The 26932-nt window shown below is 43.6% G+C and overlaps 2 protein-coding genes across 19 annotated transcripts in view; one reads left to right on the top strand and one right to left on the bottom strand.

Moving 5' to 3' along the window:
* APBB2 (amyloid beta precursor protein binding family B member 2) overlaps nt 1-22161 on the bottom strand; it is a 166852-nt gene extending 144691 nt beyond the window's left edge. For 11 of the 18 annotated variants that reach the window (XM_090139518.1, XM_090139524.1, XM_090139527.1 and 8 more), the window contains exon 1: nt 9632-9760. The gene's annotated coding sequence lies outside the window, so the exon portion shown is untranslated. Of the gene's footprint in view, nt 1-9256; nt 9287-9631; nt 9761-22142 lie in introns of those variants that run through there. The other 7 variants (XM_090139517.1, XM_090139522.1, XM_090139520.1 and 4 more) reach the window with 6 other exon arrangements.
* On the top strand, nt 21929-26550 carry UCHL1 (ubiquitin C-terminal hydrolase L1). The gene is made up of 9 exons (XM_031588519.2): nt 21929-22085; nt 22168-22179; nt 22373-22501; nt 23414-23564; nt 24793-24878; nt 24953-25000; nt 25374-25443; nt 25800-25858; nt 26134-26550. Exons 1-9 carry the CDS (start codon nt 22053-22055, stop codon nt 26218-26220), a joined length of 675 nt encoding a protein of 224 aa, XP_031444379.1. The 5' UTR covers nt 21929-22052; the 3' UTR covers nt 26221-26550.
* Nucleotides 26551-26932: the final 382 nt, after the last annotated feature.

The following is a 26932-nucleotide window of genomic DNA, read 5'->3' as shown; positions in this document are numbered from 1 at the left end:
ATCCTTGGCACTTAGTGAGATGAACCTTAACAGCTTGCTGGGAGTGACAGGATTTATCAGGTCAAAAATTAGGGGGTTACAAGCCCAAATTTCAGATTTATAGCACAAGCTCATGTTTCTTAAGTCCTAATGTGAGCTGGAATATTGTCAACCAGCTTCACTGTTATTTTTTCCAGGCCCATATTTACACTTCCAGATTGTTCAGAAGCACATAGCAGAAGCAGAGGAGCAGGCCAAATCCTTCAAAGTGAATCTTTTGCTTGAGTTATCTGTCTTCAAATGGATCTTCAGTGTAGCACAGTTTTAACCACAAGAACTCAAAGAAGGAGAATCCAAGCTTTAAATTTAAGAAAATAACCATTTCATTCAACACATTCACAAAAACTTGAGTTAGGAAGAACTTTCTCTATACCAACAGAAAAAGAAAAAAAAAAAAAAGTTGTTGTTCACATGACACCACTGCATCTGTGGCTACCCACTGGCTGCCCAACCCAGAACAAAGACACTGGAAAAACCACAAGCCATGCCTGTGTTTCACAGCCAGGATGTGGCAGTGCTGGTGACCCTCAGCACAGGCCAGGAAACAGCTAAAATGCAACTCCCACCTGAGGTACAAAAGCATCAGTGATACTTTGAGATTCCCATCACTCCTGGTCTGCCTTGGCTCCACATCTCCTACAGTGCTCTGATGTCCCTAGGAGACTAACAACTCTCCCCCTTAATCACCTTCCCCAAACTAAGAACATCCAGGTCAGGTTGGACGTGGTCCTGGGCAGACCGATTAGTGGTGGCAACTCTGCCTATGGCAGGGGTTTGGAACTAGATGATCTTTAAGACCTAAGTCATTCTGTGATTCTGTGGTTACTTTCAATTCATTGCATATCCCTCCATCAGGCTTATCTTTCGCTGCAAGACTGTCATTACACTGCCAGGCTTCACAGACCCACCTCCCAGGACTACTTATGTGACTGCCTGATGACCTGCGCTCAGTGTTATCACATTAGAATATATCTCATAAGTCTTCAAGAGAGACCTATTAGCCTCTAAATGCCCATACCCCAACCTGCTTCCTGTATATTGTTTTGGTACATAGAATATACTGATCATTAAACTTAGTCTTTTTTTTTTTTGTTTTGTTTTGTTTTTAAACATATCCCTGTATCAAAGGGAAATATATAGGAGAATTCACTGAAAATGAAGCTGAGAAGAAACAAGAATTGGCAAAAAATGCAGTTAGGTAAACACTGATGTAACAGCATGTAAAGATCATAAAAATAAGGTTAGAAAACATTGAGACAGCCAAGCATTGTTTGCTAGCAGTTCTTGCACATGTTTAAGTAACAGCTCATGTTTAAGGCATTTACTGTCTTCTCACCAAGTTATTTTAATCTCCTTGGGTAGTCATCTCATCAGCCCACAAACTTATATAACAATAAATCCAATCTCAAATATTTCTGAGGAACAAAGATTGAATATGTGAAGTTATTTTGCTTCTGTTGTCACATACACATGTCTCTTCAAACATTTTTCTTATATCTGATGGCCTTTTAAGCTAACAGACTGCAAATTCCTCAAAAAAAAAAAAAAAAAATCTTATTTGCCAGAACACACAAAGCTTTCCACATCCAGGAGTTTTAGCTAAACCCCTCCCTACACTGACAGTCTCACATTGTTTCACTGTTTTCCAGAAGTGTGGTGAAAACACAAAACAAAGAAAAACAAAAAAAATACCAAAATCATGCAAGCAAGTTCTCATTGGACTTTGAAAATATGACTTATTTCTCAGGTACACAGTTGTCACCACTTTTAAGATTCAAGTGACATAATCTTCACCACTTTTCCCTTCTTCTTTACCCATCAGTAATACCCATGTCATTACTGTTTTTTAAGCTGACCTTCATATCTGTACCTTTGGGAAAAACTAATATCAAAATAAAATTTAATTTCCTGAAGGGCAAAGTTTGTTTCATACTGTTTCATTTTCTTCTCAAGTTTCATAGCTTAATAAGAATTTAACAATAAGTAATGAAGAGCATGATTTCACTCTGTTAGCCTGGATGAACAGAAAATCTTGCTGGGAATTGTGTTTTGTAGAAGCAAGCACCCTCTGCATATTGCTATATTGTGAAGTTCTACATCTCTGCACGTTTTCAATTCCTCAGCACCTCCAACAGGCAGACGAAGAGGCTTCCATCCTGCAGCCACCAAGATCAACCCTGCTCCCATCCCAACAATGGGAAGGAGAGCACCAGTGCCTGGTGAGACTTTTTTAGAGAAAATAGCAAGAGATATTTATATAACTTTCCCTTGAATTATTTTACAGCATTCTAAGAAAAAAGGGTCACCAGAATTTAACTCTGTCCTAACACACTTTAATAGGAACATGAACATCTTTTATCCCTATGCTTGTTTCTTTCAGGATCAGCCCAGTGATGCATCCAGCAAGAATTCCCTGCAGCAAAACCATGGGCACCATCTTCAGTGGCAGAGGTCTCCAGGCACAACCCACAGGACAGCCAGAATGACTTCTGGAAATTATTTCTGCTTGCTCCACCTAACAAAGAAGAGATCTCTCACTGCCATCTCACATCACTCCAGCAGCAGTCCATGAAACAGGCTTCAAATTTTGATTCAGTTTCACATTAACATCCAAGTGCCTACCAGCTCTGCCTTCTGCAAAAACCTGAAGCTGATGTGGCACTCTGGGAAAATTAGGGGACCAACACCCAATACATGCTCCCAACTCCACTGGAAATCACAGGGCTTGCAGGAGCTCCGTTGGTGTTCCCTGGTGGTGGATGGGGAAGGCAGATCAACCAGCAAGACCACCTTCCTTTCTGAGAGTATTGGCCCTACACCTATATGTATGCCATGGAAACTAGATCCAGGGCACACAGGATACTTTGTAAGGCTACACGATGACATAGTGCTTAAGGTTTTCTAAGTACTATGCATGCCAAAATCATCTAGGTTTTCTACTGCATTTACTTTCAGACAAATAGCTCCGTAAGTTCGTACATCACGCTCTATGTGTATTTATCTTTGATTGTGTAAATAACCAAATTAAACTATCTTTCCATGATGCTGTGTTTAAATCTCGATTTAATCAGGATAGCACTGAGTTCTCCTTATGAGAGAACACCTCCATATTCCTCTGCCTTGTGATTTCCTTTCATTTTCCATAGCCACACAATTTCATACCTTGCAGAGAAACATCCTTTCCTGACAATAATCCTCTTTGCAAATAGAATTAACAAGGCAAATGTAAACACTGTAGGAATGAACTAGTTGTCATATTTACCGAAGCGACTGCTTCCAGTTCCAGATAATGAAATTCTGTATTAAATACATAGGATGGCTTAATGTCAAGTTCCTACTTTTCTAAATTAGGCAGCTAGCCAGTAAGCACCCTGCAGCACCTCCCTCCATCCCATTTGAGAAATTATACTTAAGAGGTTTCCAATAAAGGCTGAACTAATTTGTGCCAACATTAGTCACACCAAGTTACTGTAATTCAGTGACTGGAGTACATCCTATCCTGAAAATGCTACAAAGAAGCTATATGTTTCTACAAACAGACAACAACAAAATAGGAAAACTTTAGGGTGGCTTATTCTGTTCTAACAAGTTGATTCATAAAGGTAAGGAACATTTTGTGCCTGCCAGTTTCTCTCCCGTTGGAATGTGTCCTTTACACACAATAATTACACCAGGAAACCTCTCCCCACAGCCAACTAATGAACACAAGAAAAATTAGTTCTAAAATAATCCTGTATGAACCACATTTTAGTGTCTATAACAAGCCTACGGGTGTTTTTTAAACATGTGTTCTACACTAGATAACTGCAGACGTTTAGAAATGTTTCTTTTGCTCCCTGTGAAAATTAAACTGTGCTTGCATTAAAGGAAGAAAAAAGAAAAAAAGAACCCCACACCCTTCAACAAAGAAACTAAACACTACAGAACTGCTTAAAAGCATCTCATAGCCAAGCATGCATGATGCTTCCAAAACAAGGGTTTTCCCAAGGGGAGGCAGAGCTGATGCTTGTCTGATGGGATACATTACCTGGGTGCAACACAACCCAGCAAGGAAGACAAAGGAAAGAAAGATTTCTAAAGGAAAAAAAGAATAAAGAAAAAGACAGGGAAACAGTAAGAGCTAGATGACTGAATCAGAAGGTTACAACTCTATTTTGGCATTGTTACAGAGGGACACCACTGAGATTTCAGCAGAGGTTTTTAAATTCTGAAGTCCAAAAGATTAAGCTGTCAAGAAGAAGTCTGACATAAGTTTGCTGAGGAGTACTTTAGCAGCACCAGCACTATTCGAAAGGCAAAATAAACCAGAATTACAGGCGTTGGCTATCTTGCACTGAGATCAGAAGTGAAAACCTGCACATTCTGTAGCACACCTTTCTCTGTCAAGCAGCATTACTCTTACTGTACTATTACTGAAGCTAACAGTTTACATTCATGAAGAAATACCCAAGAGTAAACCACGCCTGACTCCATTCATCTCAGACCTGTTTTAGATTTCTATCAACTGCACTACACAGACTACTGATAAAAGCAGAAATCTGCATCTTTTTTATCATGCTAACTGTTATGCAGAATACTTTAAAAGGCACTAATCAGCGTTATACAAGATACAGTGTTTCTTCAGCAGAAATGAAAAATCTGAACACTTAAACAAATGCCACATTTTCAGGGGAGACAGAAGCTCAGCACATTTCAGTTTAAAAAAAGAAAATCCATGCAACTGTAGGAGACAGAACTCAAGAGATCCACCCTAGATCTTCAACTAAACTGATCCTCATTTTTTCATTCTGAACACACAGAAGACTCACACGGCTCAGCAGCGGCCTGCGGATGCGCAAGGCCTGGAACTATCAAAGTTCTTCAAAGGTGCCAAACACGGATAGGGTGTAGCCATATGCTTCAACCTATGATGGATTTCCAAAAGGACTTCATATTCCCTTCCCCAAAATGGTGAGGGGGTTCTTAAGGGAACTAAGGTGAGAGAGGTAAGGCGAAAGGTCCTGTGTGGACAGATAAGAGGGCTGAAAAATGGAAACGGTAAGGATAAGGGTACCCAGTCTCTTTCTGCAGCAAGCAGGAGTCACCAGTGAAGTTCTGCAGCAATCTGTGCTCAGACCTCAGCTCTGTGACACTCACATGAGATCAAGAAGGGGTCTGAGCAGTGCGCTGAGGAACGCTGCTGATGGAACAGCTATCTGGGTAACAAGGAGAGGATGTGAGGAATTACAGACAATCCTGTGAGGCTGAGCTGTGAACTAACAAATAAACACAAGGGGCAAAAGATGTACAAGAGAAAGGTACAACCATGACTTCATGCAATTAATGCACTCCAAAACAATCACACACCAGCACGTCTTAATGTTACAAATTCACATATCCAGGAAACTACCTTGGAATCCAGAAAGCTAATAAAATGTTACAAATCATTAAGAAAACAAAGCATGGTTACGCCACTACATAACACCAAAGCTCACCTACGTGTTGAAAACTAAGTCACCAAACAAAGGAGCCCAGACAAGAACAAAGAGAATGAGGAAAATCTCAAACAACCCGAAGAAGGCCTACAGACATGCAGCACACCTGACCACAGGTCACGGTGCCTGCAATAAGGTCCCAGGGGGCTGCAGACAGATCAGATAAGTATTTGGAATAGAAAGCCACCAGACATTTTGAGAAAGGCAAAGGGTGTACCCAGCTCCAGCAATCCCCAGCTGAGAACAACCAGAGTCTCTGAGAGCACATATAGAGGAGGTTCTACATAAGGTCATCATGTTCTTATTTTTCCCTGCAGAACATATTTTTTTTAAAAAAGGGCAACACCACACAGAGCTCACAAAATGGTAACCGCTGCTTTTTAAAGCTCTGAGGACAGCCATGTTCTGTTCAGATCCATACCAAGACAGGGACAGGGTAACAGGCCCAGTGGTACTGGGGTGCTTGCCTATGAGGTATGGAGCCCATCAGCCCACAGAGCAGCTCAGAGGGGCAGCAGGAGGTCAGCAAGAAGATCTCTGCTTTTCGTGGGGTGGTAGACTGGAAGGTTATACAGCAAAAAGCACCCTTATGCTTGGGAAGAGGGTTTGGAGGAGCCAGAAGAACTGTATCTTTGTATACTAGATGTACATATCCCAGGTTCTCCTGCTTCCCACAAAAGGGATGCGAGTCAGAGAAGCACATTATAAATGCACCCATCTTCACTCCTCCTCAGTGAATTTTCACATTTGATTTCAGTGAGCCACAAATTAACCTAATGTATAAGTCAACCTGCAAGAGCTCTTCTCTGCAATGGCACAAGGCCACTTTCTGTCAGAGTAGACAGGAAGGGAAGGGGAGCATGCAGAAGCACTCAGAGGCATTTCAGAGGTGTTGCTGAGAGATGCGACCAGCTGAGCGTCCTGTGGCAGCATTGCATCCTGTGTGGCCATTGCACTGGACTAACCCTTGGTAGGTTCACTGCAGCTGCTCTTCCATTTTTATATTTGTTACATCTTCTAGAAGCTGTCATCTACTTATGAGAGTCATAGGACCTAGCACATAGCATCTGCAGCTGGTTGTATTTAGGGTTGTACACACAATATTTTTAGAATGGTCTACAGGCTTCTGAACAAGTGGGACTGTTGTAACTACTACTCAAGATAACTCCCAGCTGTTCTGCAAAACAGCAAGTGAATCAAATCCCATGCACAATGACATACACTAGACCTATCTTCAAAGTTACTTCACATTTCATTCATCCCAGTCCTCTAACCACAGCATAGTTTAGAGCACATTGTGTCAGTTCACACCATCTGGATCTGCTACCCCTTTCAATTTGTTTTTGAGAATCTGTGAATTAATTCAATAAAAATGTTTTCTGAAGTTTATTTTTTAATCTGAAGGATAAGCTCAAACAGGTCACACACAGACTAAAGAATCGTCTCTTTTTGCACAGTTTTAATATTAAAAAAAATTGACTTGATAAGATACTGCTCTAAGTCAACACATAGCATTTTGGAGGAAAAAATCCTAAACTTGCAAAAATATTTCAGAAAGCACCCACTAAGCACACTGCAATGCTTTCTAAGCAGTGATACAATCCGTAAGGCAAGCATTTTATTTTAATGTCATTTCTGAATGTCAGATTTTTAAAATAAGAAACACTGGCACAGAAAATCTATATCCAGTTAGCACAGGCGTACAGAAAAGGTTTCCTGAGTCACCAAGTCTCTCTTTTAATACCACAGCCAAGCACATGACAAACTTCCTCGATATATCTTTAAGAGGCAGTCAGGGGTCCTGCTTCCATTCCTCCCATTTGAAGGTCATTCCAGAACCTCACTCCATTTAGGGAAGGAAACCGTCTCAATTCCTGCTTAAGTTTATTCATGCCAGTTTACATCCATTTGTTCCCATGCCAACATTGTTCTTTAGTTTAAATAGCTCCTCTCCTCTTCTAGTGTTTACATCCCTGCTGTATTTGCAGATTGGAATCATATCCCCTCTCTCAGGCCTCATTTGCTTGGCTAGAAGGGCCTGGCTTTTCTCACCTCCTCTGGTAATGCTGCTGCTGCTTCTCCCCAGTCACCCTCTGCACCTGACCCACCTGAAGCACCCGTCATACCCCAAGAGTTCTCACCTATCCCACCAGTCCTTCACCACCACATTCACCTGCCCACAGCAGTAGGATGGCAGCAGTGTGGCCAGCGAAGAGCTATCACACCCAGCAAGTCTCCTCCTGCTACGCTGCTCCCAGCTGCAAAGTTCCACTCACAGTAGAGCAGACGAAGGCAAAATCTTGTCTTTGCCCACAGGAGATCTATATACAATGCAATAAAAATACACTACAGTATTGTGTGTTTTCAGCATGGATTCCAAGTTTAATCGCACATCCTAACATAGAGCTTCCGAACAGTATGGATCTTCATCTGACAGAGGTGTCATCCACTGATTATTCACCATCACCTACCAGTTACTAGGATTTGTTTCAGTCTTTGCCCAGCCTCTGGTAAGAAATCCTTACAGCAGGCAATTTCTAGTACTCAAATCTCTCCTAACCAGCCCCCCAAATCACAACTCCCTGCAGCTCCAATGCTCAGCAGTACTGCTTAAGCATTTCCTAAGGAAATCACTGCCCTCCTGATAAGAAAGGATAGTAGAACCCAAAAATGAACATTTTGGGTCACTGATTCCTGACTTGTTTGCAAAAATGGAAAAACAAGAAAAAGAAGTAAACCAAGTTTCCATAGTATGCATCCCCGTGTTCCTCCTCAAGAGTCCTCTCCAAACCTTCATTTCTCTAAACAGCAGAAAAACAAGAACAGAACCCAGAAATACTCCATCAAACACTCATCGCTGCAAGGGAAAAAACAAAATACCCACAAACCTAACGTGGCTGCTCTACACAAGGAAGTTACTCAGCCAAGATTTTGTCACAAGGTCATCATCATAGGAGGATGTCTCTCCTTTTAAGTGCCAAAACATCTGCACACATTTCAACTAAACTTAATTAAGGCTGGCAGAAAATAGTTTCAGACACAAGACAGTCAACTCATTCAGGCTTTTCAAAAGTGCTAGAGCATGAGATGGCAGAATGGTGCCATATATCAGATCTAGAATGAACTGGAGACACACATCAGCAAGCCAGAGGACGCAGCAAGCCTGCAATCAGCAGCCTGTATCTCTGCTCTGGGATAACGCAGAGGGTCTCAAACAAAGCCCTGTAACTTGCTGCAGGTACTGGTATCCCACACAACTTGCTGCAGACATAATCACCCTGCCCAATTGCCAGCAGCTTGCACAATGCCTACTAGCAAACCAATACTGAGAACACAGTCTGGTTTTCACTTAAAGCACAGAATCACAGTCATTCTCCCTAACAAGCAGGAGCTGGCCAAGAACCTAAAGCACAGTGATCAAGCAGGCACAGCAAGCAAGTACAACTACAAATCATGACACTTTTCATTTTATTTCATCTGCCCAAATTCTCTCTCAAGCCGCAATGGAAGCGGCTTCACCGTTGTCACGAGACCTAAGCTAGGAAGTTCAGAGAGAATTACACCAGGTCCACATTTTGTTCTGAGAACTGTTTCTTTACATACTCCCATTCACAATCCTGCGTACAAACCTCAAGTATTATTTAACCGAGCCGAACTTGCAAAAAGCGCAGTCTAACATCCAAAAAAATTATAATAACAACTACACTAGCTACTTCTACAGGCACTTTACCCGCTTCCCATACCGTTTTACCTCCCCACACCCAACAAAGCGAGATCCACCGCAGCTCCCTAGCCGTGCAGGAGGGAACGCCGGCACCGCGCTGCCGCCCGGGCTGCCAGCAGCCGCGGCAGGAACAGCAGCTCCGCGCTCCCGCTCCGCCCTCGCCCCGCCGGCAGAGAGCCGCGGGCTGCAGCACACCGCCTGCGGGCAGGGATGCGGCCCCGCACGGGCAGCGGAGCTCGAGCAGCGCCCGCCGGCCGGGCCCTCCTTTGTGGGGCTCCGCCGGGCGGAGCGGAGCCGCGGCACCGCAGGCGGCCGCGTACCCGGAGCCCCGCCGACCCCGCGAGACGCGCCGCGCCGCCCGGCCCTCCCAGCCCTGCCGCGGAGGAGAACGCACCTGACGCCGCTCCGCTCCCGGGGCGCCCGAAGCCCGCAGCGGGATGCAGCCAGCCTGCCGGAAACGCTTCCCAGCCTTACCCAGGAAACGATTCCGGCCGCCGGCCGCCGCCGCCCCTCCTCTCCCTCCTCCCTGGCCGCCGCCCAGCGCCGCGGGCCGCAGGGGACCGGGCGGGCGGGGCCGCCGCCGGAGGCGCCCCGGCTGGGGGCGGCGGCGCCATGTTGGGTGCCCGAGGCTCCCACCTGCAAGGGGACGCATCGGGGCGCTCCCGGCCGTAGAGGAGCGGTGCGGGGTGCGTTCCGAGCGCGGAGAACGGCCAAGAGGGCCAGTCCTGAGCCTCCCTGCTCTAAACACGCTTGCAGCATAACAGGTTAGGGCTGTGAGTCCCTGGGTGCATCTTGAGATGCAGCAGTAGGATTCACAGCGACGCAGCGAGTAGCTAATAGTGGGGCTTAAACGAGTACACTAATGGGAAACTCCTTCTCTTTAAAACCTTAGCAATTATTTAGGGGGGGTTGTCTGTTCTGTCAAGGTTTTGAGGTTACGGGGGAAGAAACTGCTCAGTGCTGAAGCAAAGATTTTTAACGTGCAGTAATATTTGAGTGGAAAGCATGCAACCACGAGCACATCTTTCACTCTGACACCTTCTGATAATCTCAGGAAGACTGTGGAACAGCAGATGCAAAGCAGTCCGTATTACAATACAGTGCTGTTATCAGAGTAACCAAACGTGCACTAAGAGGTCAAAGAAAACCATTACAATAATGAAATTATTGTAATGGCCGGTCTGATTTTCTCTTAAATGAAAACACATTCAGCAGTCCTATTAGAGTGTCCAAGTCTGCTTCAAAACCTACAGCAGTGTTTCTAATGATGAACCTATTTATCTAGAAGGGATGATGATTCTTCTCATGCATCCCAGAGCCTTCAGTATTTTCTTTCATGAGTTTATAACTATGCTCCTTGTAACAGCAGAGCTTTGAGGATCTAAGTACAATTTAATGGACCATTAAGATGAATAGGAATATAGTATCTTTAATTTGAAATATTCATGTTTTTAGAAGACCACACTGACATCTGTCACCCTAAAGAACAGGGAACAATATGCAATTATAAGCACTGCAGTGGTGAAAAAGGAAAAGCAGCAATTAGATAAAGGTGCAATAGTTCAGCAAAGCGTTTGGAAATTATTCTTCAATAATTATTTGGAATTTAATAATTACTCCTAAATGTATTCTTCTTGCTCATGGCAGTACTGACATTTATATCAAATGTGGACATGATTTAGTCTAGACTTGCACAAAAAGAACAATACTTCTATATGCTAAGACTCATGTTTTAATTCATTACTTCAGATCCTTAACTGTGGTGAATGTACAAAGAAGACCTTCCAAATAGTTCTAATTATCTGCAATAAAAATGTATCACTGTGCTCAATTCAGGAAGGACTGACGAGGTTCTGATGCACCCATAGGTGACTCATCAGATTCCACTGTCTGCAAATCAGGGTGCTTTCCTCTTCAACAGAGCACATCATCCAGCAGGAGGGAAAGCTTTTATGCAAAGAGACTTTGAAGGCATATTGGAGCAGAACTCTCCCTGGAATTTGCACTTCCTCTGTTCAAGAGATGCAAGACAACTATTGAGTTGCCCAAGATTATTATTGAATACCCTATTAACATGTTCTCCTGCAGCAATGGCCAGTCAAGATACTCACATATTCACATTCCTTTGATGAGAAGTGTAAAAGCACTGCATTGTGGTTTTTGTTACGCAGTTAAAATTATGATTAACATTTAGTTACATGGTCCATGTAATGTACTTTGGTTTGCAATATAGTAAGCAGAGTCATAAAAGTGAAGTGTTGAGGAAACTAAATAACAAATTTTGTATACATCCTAAATGGACAGCTGCTCAATACACTCAGACTCTCAGCAACATTTCCAGGTGGATATGCTGCCTGCGTAGGCTCAACCAGTCTCATCAAATATAGATGTCTTCTTTTAGAGCAATCTGATGTGTTAACTTTCCATGTAGTTGTGGGAATTAATTAAGGAATTGATATAGAGCAGTTATTACCTCTGCACCTCTTCATCTCTGAAACAGGTTGCCCATGGAGGTTGTGGATGTCCCATCCCTGGAGGCATTCAAGGCCAGGTCTCAAAGAAGGAGACAAAGAAAGGAAGACTGAAGGAGAGTGCCTGTAGTTGGGGGAATTAATTAAGAATTGATACAGAGCAGTTATTACCTCCACGCCTATGACAACCATTTAGTAAAACAACATTTGTAAACATAACAGAAAGTAAAGAGACCTATTGGTTCATAACAAAATATTTTCATCATCATCTTGCAGTTTCTATGTTTGATCCACGACTGCAAGTTTATTTTGGTCTAAGTCCATCCAACTTTACAGTAGGGACTGACTAGCCATACGAGTTTCCCCTGGCAAATAGCTGTCTGCAACCGTCCTTCCTCTGTGCAGCACAGATTTACAGACTTACGCTGAGATTGACTGTGCCTCTAAGTGCTCTCTCAGGAGAAGCTAATGGTTTCTTCCCATCTTCTTTTATATACCAGCTTTTTTACTTAAGGGTTATTCCTTGTAGGGGAATAGTCAAAAGTATGCGGTGATCCTGCCTATTCTCCCTGCAGATCAGATTAGGAAAAAAAGTGAACACGGAATAAGCAAGACTACCATCTAGCGGTGCAACTGCAGTTTAGTATTTCAGAAGAACCTACACCATCAAAAAACCTTTTCCTGAATATATTACTCCTAAATCCAAGCCTAACATGGAAATTATTGAGGAAAATTCTGCTACAGTAGGACAGTGATTTTATTTGGAACTGATTCTCAACATTTTCACATGGCTCATAGTTATCTCAAGTCTCCCCCTTAAAATATGAAATCATATGATTTTCCACAATGAACAACACTACACACATGCACCTAGAAGATTCAAATATTGAACTGGAATCACATTTTTTTCATTGCCGGCTTGAACATGCACTTTTTTTTAGAGAGTACAGAGGGTTCAGTAATCCAGGCACATGTGTGAAATCATGTATTTTTCTTGCTATTTGGAGTTCTTGACCCATTTGTATAGCGCTGGCACAGGTTGCCCAGAGAAGCTGTGGAGTCTCCTCCTTGACGATCCCAAAGCTGCCTGGACATGGGCCTGCACACCCTGCTCTGGGTGTCACTGCTTGAGCTGCAGAGTTGGACCAAATGACCTCCAGAGGTCCCTGCCAACCTCAGTCATGCTTGATTCTTTATTATGAGTGCTCCTTGGGCAAGCATATAGTGAAGAACCAGTTCTGCCATGGAGAAAGTTCTCTCCGTGTAGGGTTCTTCCCCATATCACTTACAGAGAAGCAATGACAGCCAGACATCAAAAGTTTAGGTAAGATTACTCCAATAGTGAAATAAAGCTGGGAACTGATCATTTTTTTAAATCATTCCAGGTAAGTTCTGGAGAAAGGTAAGAAGGATGACTTTTCAAATATTTGAAAAGGGGAACTACAAGTCTTTCAACACAACTTTGCAGGTAAGCTATCCATTTTGCACTTTTTTCTAGCTAGAGCAGCCAAGCAAGGAAAAATTGTAAGAAAAGATGCAGAGTTTCTATATCCTACAGCAGCTGCTTAGGCACTGGTATAGAAGACAGTAGGTTCTTTCAAAGCTGACATTTAAGCAAGCTTTACTGTTTTATGTGGCTCTGGCACATGAAATCCTAAGGGAGAAACTAAAGGTAGTCAGATGAAGATAGTAGCTCATACTTGCAAAGCTAAAATGAAGTTAGATTTTTTTTTGCCTCAGACATTTAAAGTAAATGTGGGAGATGAACTTCCGCTTTTTGATGGCCACCAAAACATATCATCTCTGATATTTTTCTACATCTGCAAAGTAGGAATATGAAATAGAGATTTGGGAATATCACTTGCTTTTGAGGCTAGAGTTTTTCCATATTTCGAGAAGGTGGTTGTTTGAAGAACACAAAATAAACCATGGCTTTTAAGTTTTAAGCAAACAGTTCGGCATCACCAGCAGCTGCTGGGTTTCAGTCCCACTACTTTGGCACCTTGGAGCTTTCCCTGGAAGTACTGCACTGCTGGCTCTGTCTCCCAGTGTGTATTTGAGGTGTGCAGCAGTACAGCTCCCACTGAGGCCATCAGGAAACCCACTTCTTGGGTCAGAATGACTGTCTCCATCATTTATATATGCACATGCATACATATTCATATTCACTAACAAATATTAAAAAAATGGTGTAGAAAGTTGGAATGCTAAGCTTACTAACAGCAGAGCTTTGTCTCTGAAACAAGAAAGATAAAAGTCCAGTGTTTAATGGTCTAAATATAGCCAGAAAAGCCCACACTGTAAATGCACTCAATGGGAATTTTGCCCTTTGTGCATAAACATACACTGGAAAGAGTGGCATCTTTTGCATTTATATTTGCAGCTCCAGAATGTGATGCAGTCCCACTGTGGTTTTGATCCATACGTAGTTCTTCTCACCATCTAAATATTTTTCTCCATTGACAAATAAATTTATTTTGGCATGCACATTCACTAACTAAACAACTCCACTAAAACAGGTGAGGCTTGAAAGGTCCATTGATGATGTTCTTCATAACTACATGTGGTCTGGTTCAACATTTCAAAACACTGCTTGTTAAACTGATATTTCTCCATCAGTGATGAACACTGTCTAAACATTTCTCTGCTCTCCTTGAAGAATATGAAAAAATTCCTAGAGCAAAGAGGAAGAAAACCTCCATTTGCTCCCCTCTGCTGATGATCTGGGGGTCTTTGCAATCAGCCTTGGAGATGCACAGGTGGCACTGCATAGTGCTTCTCTGCAAGCAGCTTAGGGCAAGGGCAAGCTCAGAAGGGGCAATTGGACTTGTTTCAGTGTGTATTTAATATAATTGCTTGGAGATGAGCCAGGGCTAATAACCTTCCTCCAGTGGCATGCACTGGAGAGTCAGAGCAGTTGGGCTCCAGAGCAGCTCTGTTTCCCTCAGCCCATAAAAGCACCAAGTACAGCACAACTGCTTTTCATTACCATGCACTGGGTGGTCACCACATGTAAAACAATTTATGACAGAATTAAAGCTGAATTGAAAGGCTGTGTTCTGCCAGATGTACTTATGGAAAGTGGTTATTAATGTGGGACTAAGTCACTTGTTCTTACATGTTTTGAAATCAAAGCTTTCTCATAATAAGTGCAACTGAATAGCGACTCTTAATTTGAAATTAACACAGGAGTTGGTTCTATTTAATGCTTCCATATACTACTATAGAGTGGAGAAGAAACAGCAGCACAGATCTAGGTCTGTGAGGCTCTGCATCTGCTGCAGTCACACTGAGAAAATGCCAGAGCTGTGCTACTGAGTCATTCCCAAGGCACCAGCCCCCAAGAGCTGCACACTGAATATAGATATATATGTATGTGGCTAGAAACTCTAAGAAATGCAAATGCTTTAGGATTGATGAAGAGGACTGGCTTATATGCAGAAAATGGCTTTTTCATCCAATTCTGCATAGGCTGTCTACTTAAGGAAATGACCAGATGCACAGGCAGATTCTGAGGCAATCCAGGGAAATGTGGCACTAATCTTCACCTACTGCACTGGCAGCAGCTCTGTGCCAACATCCCTGTTCAGGTTCTAACAGAAGAAATACTTTTGAACTTCCCATATACGGTCTATGGCTGAAGCTTCATTTCAGGGTGCTTCTCTAATTAAAAACAAAATTCCTATGCTTATCAAGAGTATGCACATATAAGTGAGGGAGAAAATCTTTATTGTGGTATGCATGTCCTAGTTGTTGCATAGAATTTTAGGGTAAGTTGTACTGCTTGACCTGTTATCAAAATAGATCTTTCAGAAGAACATGTTGAGCTGAGCACACCTTGTTTCAGAATTTATTTGGATTCATTTGGTTTGGGTAAATATATACATAAAAATTGGAGGGGAAATTTTTACCAGAAGACTATTCCTAAGATACAGCAAGAGAACAGGACCATGCCAGATGTCTGGAACAAAGCAGGCATCTTTCACCATCCTGTGAACAGGTTAAGCTGAACAGCTTTGTTTTTGACTGAATTCCATTGTCAGCTACTTTAACATTCTGCTAAATGTAAATATTTATAAAAATATATGTTTGTATAAAAAGATACAATGAAGGACAGCTTTTTTTATCTTGGTTAATCCCATCACTAGCCCCTCTTCCCTCCATACCTTTCCACTCACAAAAAGTCTGATGTCCTGGACACAGGAGTGTTGTGCTGCCTTACTGGAAGTGTGATAATATTTCACAATAAAACTCTTTTACAAGAGAGGTCTTGCCTATAGGTTCCTCTGTTGTCAAGCAAGCAGCTAGCTCCTTCATTGCAGCAGACACACTTGCTTCTGTTATTTCCTTCTGGCAGAGCCCTACCTCTAACTTCATCAAACAGCAAGCACACCAATTTCTTCATTTGCTTTTCATATTCCCCTGAGAAACACAGCAGCCAAGCTAGACTGTAAAGAAACCACAGATGACAACAAACATGGTCCAGAAGTTAGGTACCTCCTAAGTAGCTCCCTAAGGCATACATTCTTTTCTTTCCCTGTAAAGGTTTTATTCTTGAGAATGGAGACCGCTGATGTAAAGAGGCATTTGGCAGGTGACCTGTGCCTTTCCCTCAGCACCACATACAATTATACCTGAGAAAGTGCATCTCTACGCCTTAATGTACTAAATGTGTCACTGTCTCAATATTCTTTTAACTGATTGAAAATATTCCTCAGATTTCTCATTTTCTTACATCTCATTGGACATAAGAGCAGATCAGGAAATGATTTGGAGTAACTCAGGAACTGATTGTGGAGTACCACAATATAAGAAGGACTTAAAACTATTAAAGGAGGGCTACAAAGATGGGGAAGATGGCTCTAGAGGGGAAGACATATGAGGAGCACCTGAGTCCCTCGGTTTGCTCAGCCCGGAACAGGAGGCTGAGGAGAGGCCTCCTTGTGGCCTACAGCTCCTCATAAAGGGAGTGGAGGGGCAGTGCTTAGCTCAGAACCTGAGGTAACAGCATGGAGCTGCATCAGGGGAGGGTCAGGTTGGTGTTAGGAAAAGTTCTTCACCAGAGGACAGTGGATATGGAACAGGCTTCCCAGAGCAGTGGTCACAGCCCCAAGCTGCTGTGCCAAGGAGTATATGGACAGTGCTCTCAGACATAGGGTATGAATTTTGGGTGGTTCTTGCAGAGCTGGGAATAGGACTTGATGATCCTCGTGAGCCTCTTCAAACTTGGGATATTCTGTGATTCTATTTTCATTTTGCTTCAAGAGCAGCTCAGTCTCTCCAAGGTAACCTCCTCCAGCAGTCCAAAGGAGAGGCTGTGGATGCCTTCTGGATGCTCTGTATAGGTAAAGAGTATTCAAAGCAAGCCTAAGGATAGAGCTTACTAATTGAGTTGTGACTGAAACAACTAAAGATCACAAGGGAGAAGCAGAGTGGGATGGCCTGGCACAACATAGCCCTCGGCAAGAGGCTCAGTGTTGTCCAAGAATGTGCACTGCACAGGTTGAGGGCTGCTATTCATGTCTCTTTCAAGCAGCAGCTTAATTCACATGGCTCATCTTGTTTTCTCTTGTGCCTGTTAATCTCAGGAAAGCATTGACTGTAAGTAATGTAAGAAATGTAAGTAGCTATGTATGCGTTTATCACAGCTATCATCCAGCCATTACACCAAAACAATAATTCATTATTAGCTATTATATATATTACACTAAAACACTACATAAAATGCGGTCCTCTCATACAAGATGCATATTTTATATCTCCAGGTAAAGAGTCCTACTCCCACAAATATATAAGTTAACAAAGAGAGGGAAGGATTTTTCTCCTCTACAGACTGGAAAGATGGATTGTTCTTATCTATTGAAGAAAGAGTGTTTGGCTCTAACAACACTCAAAGAAAGCAGGTAAAGAAAATGAGAGACATGCTGATTATCCAGGTATCTTCCTCATCCATTGAAAGCCTAGCTAGCTTTCATAACAAATAAAAACAGATAGTATATCATTTGGTGAGAAACTAAGACACCCTTATCAACAGGTATTGTCCCTCCTGCCTTTCTTTGTGGAAAGAAAAAAGGGCCACTCCTTGTTTGTCCTCCTTCTACCTTGAAACAAAGTATGCTATATGTGTCTCTGACAGACACCATAACCATCCGGTGGACACAATTTTGCTTTGCTACGAGGTGAAAAATCGTAAGCATCCTGCCAGACAAATTTGAATTCAGGAAAACCACAGCTACATTCCACAGAACTGAGATGCTCAGGGCAGGCCTTTAAAGTTACATTTTAGCACTTCAGGGAATATTTCCACCTACAGACTTCCAGATAAGCCATTGCACTGTGTAGAGATTCTTGTTTGTTTGTTTGTTTTTCGCATGCTGGAGAACTTGGCTGTAGTTCATAGCAATTGCAGAGTCATTACTGGCACTCAATAAGCAGAAAGGTAGCCCTTGGCAAAGCACCCCATCATCCTGACTCTTTTATCTGCTTAGTTTTAGTGTTACCCCTCTCCCTCATCATATGTTAGACCCAGAGTAGCTCTCCGTACCAGCAGCTCCCAGTCATTCCATCTCCTAGCCAAAATATTACCTCCTTGCGGAGAAGGGGATAGGAGAAAGTAACTGTTCTAACCTCAGCATCGAAGATTAAGTAAAAAAAGATTTTATTTTATTTTTTCCCTATTCCTAGCCCAGCTCTGACATTCTTTGAATTTCTTTCTCTTCCCAGTCTTACTCCTGCTTTCCATTTGACACCTGGAGACCTTTTAGCCCATAGCTCCTGTCCCACCGACATGGAGAGAAGCTACTGATAGCCTGGTGCCAAACTGGACATGCATCACCCACAGTGCTGTGCTGCAGTCACTGAAACTCCTCGCAGAGGTATTTAAAAGAACCTGGCTGCAATTCAGAAATACATACACGAATCCCTGGTCCTGCACAAAGCTATCCAGGGACCCAGCCCCTTCATAATAACAGTCATTTATGCTTGTCCTCTTGGTCCACCTGATCTTCTAATGGCTGGGGCACTATACACATGAATTACTGCTGTGCTCCAAACAATCTACCAGAAGAAAAGGGAGGCATTACGAACTTATGCAGATGCCAGATGCTCACTGTCTTTATTGTGGCTTCAGATATGTTTGTCATGTTTTATGTTTGGTACCTTAAGACATAGAGTACTGGGTCTGGCTGGGATAGAGTTAATTTTTTCCAGCTTCAGCTGTGTTATGGATCTGTGATCAAAACAGTGCTGGTAACACAAGAATGCTCTAGCTATTGCTGAGAAGTGCTTGCAGAGCATCAAGGCCTTCTCTGCTTCCCACTCTCCCCCACAGCAAGTACGCTGCGCAGGAGGCTGTGTGGGGACACAGCCATGACAGCTGATTCCAGCTGACAAAAAGGATATCCCACACCATGTAACACTTCACTCAGCAATAAGAACTTTGTGCAGGGAATTCTTCCAGGAGACCATTGTTCAGGAACTGGCTGGCTGTCAGTCAGGTGGTGCTGACAGCTTTCAATATCACTTGATTTTCTGTCTCTTTTTTTTAATGTTATTCTCCATCCCTTCACACACTTTTATTTATTAAGCTGTCTTTATCCCAACTCACAGTCTTTCTGACTTTTGCCCTTTTGATTCTTTCCCCTATTCCCATCCCAGTGTGAGTAGTGAGCAAGCTGTGTGGGGCTCAGCTGCCTACTGGGGTTAATGCATCAGACATAGGATTTTCTCCAGCATCTGTTCTGGGAGAAAGGCTTTCTTCAGTAAATCCCAGTTTTCTATTTTTGAAAAGCTATATACATGATGTGGTATAGCTGGAGCAGTGATACAGAGAATGTAACATGCCCATTTGGTGGAACCAGTATGCAAATGCAGTTGTGGTCAATTCCCTTACATCCATACTTCACAATGATGCAAACACTGTCACGAGTAGATACCCTAACATAGAAGAAAATAGTGGTATAAAATAAAGACTGCTTTATTAGCTTTCCATACTGCATACTAGTTGCTAAGTGATAGGAACTTGTCTTGTTTCACAGCCCGTGGCTACCAGTCTAACAGCTCATCATGCTTTCAAGCAAGTTATACATGTGTAGTCCTTGTGAATCACAACTTGCTTCAGCAGGCTTACCGCAGTCCTGTTTGCTATTTGTAAAGTCCAAAAGAGAAATGACATCTGTCCTTGCTGTCATAATGCATACTCAACCAGACATTATCAGAACATTAATTGTGGTGAACTGAAAGGATTCTCTCCTCAGTTAAGGTTGGATTCATATATTTAAAAGCCACTGCCCATACTGTAGACACCTACACTTGAACTGGGTCCCTTAGGCTCCCTTTATAATTAAGGAAGAGAAACTGCTGTCTATAGATAACAGTTTGTCGCCACCCAACGCTAATATCTCTGTTTGGTTTATAAATATTTCCAGTCAATTCTTCTGGTGAGTTGATTCTATTGAAATATTGGAATGTAGTGGGTTAAACTTGCCATTTACATCTACTTGCACTGAAGAAAGATGGTATGGAAACTTCCTGTTTGCAAGGAAGTAGGTACTGGATAGTGTTAGGTAATGGACATGATACAGCACTCATTTTTACGTCACTTCCCAGAGGCAGACATCTTTATGCAACTGCAGCAGAATTTACTGCTTACTTTAAAGTAATGTGTTGATAGATTTTGCAGATTATCCTTTAGAAATGGTCACTCCTGTTACAGCTCCTGTGTACTGCTTGTGGCACTCAGAGACTGCAACAATGCCTACCCTGTTGTCTGCAGTCTTCCCAACAGCCCAGATACAGGGGCCATCCCGGGGATGCCTGTAACCCCAGCATGCAAGCATCCAGCATCCAAGTAATAGTAATTATTGTGAGACAAGCTGAAGTTATAACAACCATTTGCCATTAAGTAAGCCAGAAATAAGATTTTCCTTGTCATTTTCAACCTTCCTTTTTTGAGGCTGCAGGACCTGTGCTTTGCCATCCACTTGGTGAAACTGCATGCAGTCCCTCCTACACATGTATTAGCAGTCATTAACATCTTCTGAAACAGGATGGAAAACAAAGGAAGCAATTACTAAAAAATAAGCAGGTTGAAGATACTCAGCTGATTATTTTATTCAGTATTCATGCTGTTTTAAAGATGCAGCTTGAGAGAGCTGGAGCTGCTCAGCCTGGAGAAAAGAAGGCTCCAGGGAGGCCTGGTAGAGACCTTTCAGTATCTAAAAGGGGGTATATAAGAAAAAAGAGAGGAGATTTAGATTGGATATAAGCAAAAAGATTTTTACAATAAGAGTGGTGAGATAGTGGCACAGGTTGCCCAGAGGGGTGGTGGATGCCCCGTCCATGGAGACATACAAGGTCAGGCAGGATGGAACTCTGACCGACTTCATCAGGCTGTAGGTGTTCCTGTTCACTGCAGGGGAGTTGGACTAGATGGCCTTTGGAAGTCTCTTCCAACTCAAGCAATTCTATGATGATAACAGTGAGGCATCCCTAGTTCACTGACAAGGCTCCCTCTGGCTATTCACCAGCAAACTGGGCAGTTATTTGGGTTCCTCAAATGAGATTCCTGATATCTTGCAAAGGATGGCTTTGTTTCCTTGCTCACAGACATTCTAGATGAAAGACATGAAATGCAGAAACCCTCAGGTCATGAACAAAGAGATAAGAAGTCCTGTATGTTATCATCAACCACAGCGGACTGCTCTTGAGGAACGGATTCAGACTGCACGGCTGCAATCAGCGGGCAGATGACAGCAGCTTTATCATCTTATTGTGATTGTAGCCACTACCTAACGTCTGTATTGAATATCGACGCTGCCACGCACACTGAACACGGCACATGCAGCAGGGCCTGAATTTCCAGGCGCCCCAATGCAGACAAACACCTTCCTGACAACCGCAGCTCTGTTACACGAGCAAGGCAGCACTTTTGGGGCAGCCACAGGGCAGGGCCTGGCCGCTGCTCTGGGGAGCCGGCCTCTCATCCAGGGCAGCGCTCGGGGCCGCTCACCACCGCCACTCGCAGGCGGGTCTGGGGGCCCCGGTACTCCGGTAACGGCCTGGGACCCCTTTGCGGTCCGTGGGACACGGCCCGACGCCCTGGGACGGCGGGGGGAAGCCGGCCGCTTCTAGCACTTTCCCCGCACCGCCGGGCCGGGGTCCTCCCCGCGCTGCTCCGCCCTCTCCCCCCGCGGCGGCGCGGAGTGGGCCGGCCCGTCTCTATATATCGGCCGGTGGGCGGCTCCGCGCCGCAGCGTCGACGGCAGCTTGGAGCGGTGCGCGGTGGTGCCGCGCCGTGCTGGGAACATCGCCGGAGCGGCGCGCAGGCAGCCTCCGTCCTGAGCCATGGCGTGGCAGCCCATGGAGATCAACCCCGAGGTGCGCGGGGGCCGGGCGCGGGGAGTGGGGCGGGCTGGGCTGGCCGCGCTGACTCACCTCTCTCCCCCTCATTGTTTTCCAGATGCTGAACAAAGTGAGTCCCCGCCGCGGCCCGGCCGTTCCCTCTCTCTCCGCCCTCGGTGCCGCACCTGCGGGGCTGCGCGGGGCCGCGCCCACGGTCGGGCGGCGATGGCGGCGCCGCGCCGTGCTGTGCTGTGTCACGGGGCCGCGGCCGGGGGTGCGGGGTGCGGGGAGCGGCACCGCCACTCGCTCGCTGTGCTCCGCAGGTGCTGTCCCGCCTCGGGGTGAGCCCCGGCTGGCGCTTCGTGGACGTGCTGGGCTTCGAGGAGGAGGCGCTGGGCGCCGTGCCCAGCCCGGCCTGCGCCCTGCTGCTGCTCTTTCCCCTCACCGAGCAGGTAGGTGCCCAGCTTCGGGGGGGGGCTGTGTCCGATCCCCGCTGCTCCTGGAACGAAACCCGCTGTCGGCAGCCGGGCTGCACCTGCTGTCAGCCGGTGCCCGCAGTGATCTGCCGGCATCAGCTGGTGGTGGTGGGTGTGGCTCTGCTGGGCTGCAGTGGGGTGATGTGGTGTGCCTGGTCCTCGCCTCCATTCAGCTCCAACGAGAGAAAAATAAGGAAAAAAAAAAATCAGGGCTCTTATTCTAACGTGCCTCCTGTGCTTTTCTCTGTGTACCAGACTAAAGAAAATGCTGTTAGCAGCCTTGAGTGTCAGGAGTGGTGATTCTGCATCTTGCTGAATCACTCACTGGGTCCAGGGAGGCCTGAGCTATGGCTGCGTGGTAATGCCTATAGTGCAGTGTGCTGAGGAACTACAAGGAGGTGCACTTTAAAATGAACTGTGCTTAACAAATGCTTGAAAAGAAGGGTTATAACCTTTTATGTTGATCTACATGCTGTTCCAATGGGTATGGATGAATGAAGGAAATTGGTGTAAAGGGAAAAAGCAAGCTATTGTATACATATGCTGAGTAGTCCCATCAAATAGGTAAAACAATTGAGAGAGGAGATAAAGAGCCTATCCATTATGACTTTCCCCTCAAGCTATTTCCAGTGTACAACATAGGCGGAGAAACCATGAACAATGCTTTAGGATGTGATTAAGTCATATAGATAGTCCATTAAGGCTTGGCCTGAGTCCAGAATAGACAGATAATGCTTTATTGGACCTGTGCCATGAAGATGACTTTCTGGGTAAGTTCTTCTGTCTAGTCCTGGTAATGGCTCTCCTGTATGCCTATCTCTGTGGTGATTTTGCACAATAAAAAGATGATGCTATAGTGAAACACTGAAAACAATTACATGTTCACAGCATGAGAACTTTAGGAAACAACAGACTGAGAAAATAAAGGACCAAGAAATCAGTTCCAAGGTGTATTTCCTGAAGCAGACTGTCAGTAACTCCTGTGGGACAATTGGTCTGATACACGCAGTTGCTAATAACAAAGACAAAGTTAAACTTGGTGAGTATTAATATTCTAAAATGCTTGAATTCCCAGCTTTTTTGCAGCAGTGGAAAGTTGACTGGTTGTGGACTAGAAACTTCAGTTTCTAAGTGCGTCCTTTCTCTCTCTTGGAGAGAAGCACAGATTGCAGAAGTGATGTTATTTTGACTCCTATCCTGGTAGATAAGCATTGCAGGATGGAGAAGGGTACAGAGCAGGACTGACCAATTTATTTACAAGTAGGAAACATTATGTTCAGAAATGACCATTGATATTGATGTCAACTGAACAGAAAGTTCTTAATGCTAGTTATGTCTAGTGTAGGTGAACTTGCTTGATGTAGTCTAAAAATCAGTTTCAAACATGCCTACCTTTCTGTGAAAAAAGCCTTATGGGGTGGTAATAGCATGGAAGTATATTTTCTGAAGAGGACAGCTTTGATTCTCTTATGTAAAAAGATATAAAACTAGTCTAGGTAATGGGTGGCTGGAAGCTCCTGTTTCCTAGGAAACAAGATTACAAATCCTTGTTAAAGGTTTGTCACTGAGTCTGGGTAGTGTTTACTATTCAGAATAGAGAACTGCAAAAGAAAATAAATTCCTGCCACTGTCTTGAAAATCTGAACCCCTTGGGTGGTGTGTATTTGTTACACAAAGTTAAAGCATGTATGGAAAGAAAGATAAGACCCCCATTGCTTTATTCTTGAAAGACATCTGAGCATGCTCTTGAATGATATGAGTGTTGCAGCATGTATTTCAGGTAAGAATAGGAACTCTGTATCTCTTAGTACTGTACTAATTCAAGCTCTGGAAAGCCAAAGCAAGCTTAGAATGAGTGAGTGATGTGTATGTCTGTAGATTCACAATTTCAGAAAGACAGAAATCAAGTGTCTTGTAGCAATGTGCGTAGATGAAACATACCAGCTATAGGATAATTTCTTTAAGACATGACTTTCCTTCTTCCAAACCTGCAGGGAGAAATGGGAAAAGCCAAATTATATTTGTAAGTCTGTTTCAAGACAAGTATTTGGAGTACCCTGAGGCACTTGGACTCTGGCTGTTTGTACATCTTGTCACCAATAGCATCTGGTAACTTGAAGTGGTAGTTGTAATATGCTTGTACTGGAGATGGTTCCAGGCTGAAAGTAATTGTTCCTGGTTAACACAGTGAGCATTGAGTGGTGTGGGCTGTTTGAACTGTAACTGTTTCTCTAACTGTGCTGAAGATGATCTTTAATCCTGTGCAGATGAGGGATCTGCCCTGAAGAAATTTCTTGATGAAACAGCTGATCTGTCTCCTGAAGAGAGAGCTAAGCGTTTTGCAAATAATAAGGTATGTGAACTAACAAATAACTGTCAGCGTCATCACTTAAGGGATGCAATAACTTCTTTGTGCTTTCTCTTAAGGCTATACAAGAAGTCCACAACTCTGTTGCACAAGAAGGACAGTGTCGGGTAAGATATGAATGGGCAAAATCTTGGGAGAAGATATTGAAAGTGCCAGACGTTTCTTGTCTGGCAGATAGCTGTCACAACTCATGAAACAGGCTAAGTAATTGATGTGTGAATGCAGGATTTCTTTATCAAACATACTGAAAATTGGGTTCAGGCTGCGTCTGGGGGGCTGAATATTAAGGCTTTGGCATTTTAATGTGTAGTAATTAACAGAGGCCTTGCAGTGGCTACGAAAGCTGAATCAGGTTATTAATGCTTTGCTTTTGCATTCTTCTAGACACCTCCTTTGTCTTGTAGCTACAAGTGGGATTTTTCTAAATATAGTTGTAGACTTTTCTTAGTCTAACTAATGTGTCTAATGGTCTGTCCTAAGGTTGAGGACAACAGTGTGAACTTCCACTTCATCCTGTTTGCTAATGTGGATGGACATCTGTATGAATTGGGTAAGCTCCTATGAGTGCTCTGGAGTTAGGCAGGGTTTGCTTTGCACTGTATAGCAGTGTTGGTGGCTCTGGCTAGGAACTTGATACTGGTGTAGCTCTCTAATGGCACTGTCAAAGCCAATTTATAGTTTTTCTTAAAGATTTTAGCTGAAGGTGAATTGCACTGAATGCTTATATAGTCTTGTAAAGTGACATTGCCTGTAGAGCTGGGAATACTGGGTCCCCTTTTCACTTGAACATGTATTGACAATTCTGACTGTGTTCACGTTCTGTGTACTGGTTTCTTACATCACTATATTGAATTCTGCTAATTCATACTCAGGAAGCTTAGTGAGTGATGGGCCTTTCTTTCACAGATGGGCGTTTGCCATTTCCTGTAAACCATGGCACAAGCTCAGATGACTTGCTATTGAAGGTAAAACTTCTCGCTGTTTCCCTGGAAGTATGGCTTCTAAAAGGATGGGGGGCACTCTTTCAGTGTATAGTGGTTGTACTTACTTGCTGTGCAAGCTGGTAACAAAGCAGTACTATACCACAGAGCTAGATATCTGTTAAGTGTATGTATTAACTGGTGTTATTAGATCATGTAACTTAGCCATGGGGACCAGAGATCTGCAATGGCTTAGGGTCTCTTTTTTTTTTTTTTAAGCAAATGTGTTCCAGTCATCTAAATAGCTTTTTTCTTTTAAGGATTCTGCTAAGATCTGCAGACAATTTACAGAACGTGAAAAAGGAGAAGTTCGTTTTTCTGCTGTGGCTTTCTGCAAGTCTGCCTGAGGCTCTGAAGGAAAGCAGTCTAATAGCACACCAGTAAATGCAGTCAAAACTCCAGTGCTTCAGTACTTGTTAAACACAGCTGTTCTGGTAACTTAAATTGTTTCCACCCTTTGCTATACACAGAAGCAACATCACTTGAGCTTATGATAAAGGATGAGCTCAAGTTTTAATGTGAACAGTTTGGACACATGATGTCTTTAGACTCTGTTTTTTCACATGTTGAGTAGAAAGTGCTTAACAGGGCTTGTTTAATCTGTGTCTATTAATGGAGCTGTTGGTTGATATTTCCTTGTCCTTAACAAGAATAAAACTTTCTGCTGGAAGACTAAATGGAGTTCAGTGATCATTCCTCTCATCCAAAAAGAGTTTTTTGTGGCATCCTATAAACCTTGTTCTGTAAAGGCCACTCAAATTTCTTTTCAGGGCAAGAAGTTACTGTTTGCCTAAGGTGAGCAGGTCAGCTGAAGCAGTATTGCTTTCCCTAGTGTCTTGAAGGCCTTTCACAAGAGTTGCCTTTGTGTCTGGATAACGTAGGCCAGGCCTGCACCATGCTTCTGTTAAAGCTTTACCTAATGTCCAAACTCTTCAGCTGTAACTTCACATCCTACTGGTAAGGTGGGATGAATGGATGCTGAAATGACAACTTGAAAACAACTTGAAGCAATCTGCTTGTATAGAAGCAGCAGTGCCCATTTAGCTGATACCCTGTTAC

Source organism: Phasianus colchicus, chromosome 4 (genome assembly GCF_987193195.1).
Source record: "Phasianus colchicus chromosome 4, bPhaCol1.hap1.1, whole genome shotgun sequence".
Classification (NCBI taxonomy): Eukaryota; Metazoa; Chordata; class Aves; order Galliformes; family Phasianidae; genus Phasianus; species Phasianus colchicus.
This window is presented reverse-complemented; position numbering and strand designations above follow the sequence as displayed.

Excerpts from the sequence above, each read along its gene's own strand:
- UCHL1 (XM_031588519.2), top strand. The coding sequence starts at position 22,053 with ATGGCGTGGCAGCCCATGGAGATCAACCCCGAG. Across the intron at positions 22,502-23,413 it reads TCTTTCCCCTCACCGAGCAG|CATGAGAACTTTAGGAAACA; the intron begins GTAGGTGCCCAG and ends ACATGTTCACAG. Across the intron at positions 24,879-24,952 it reads AGCGTTTTGCAAATAATAAG|GCTATACAAGAAGTCCACAA; the intron begins GTATGTGAACTA and ends CTTTCTCTTAAG.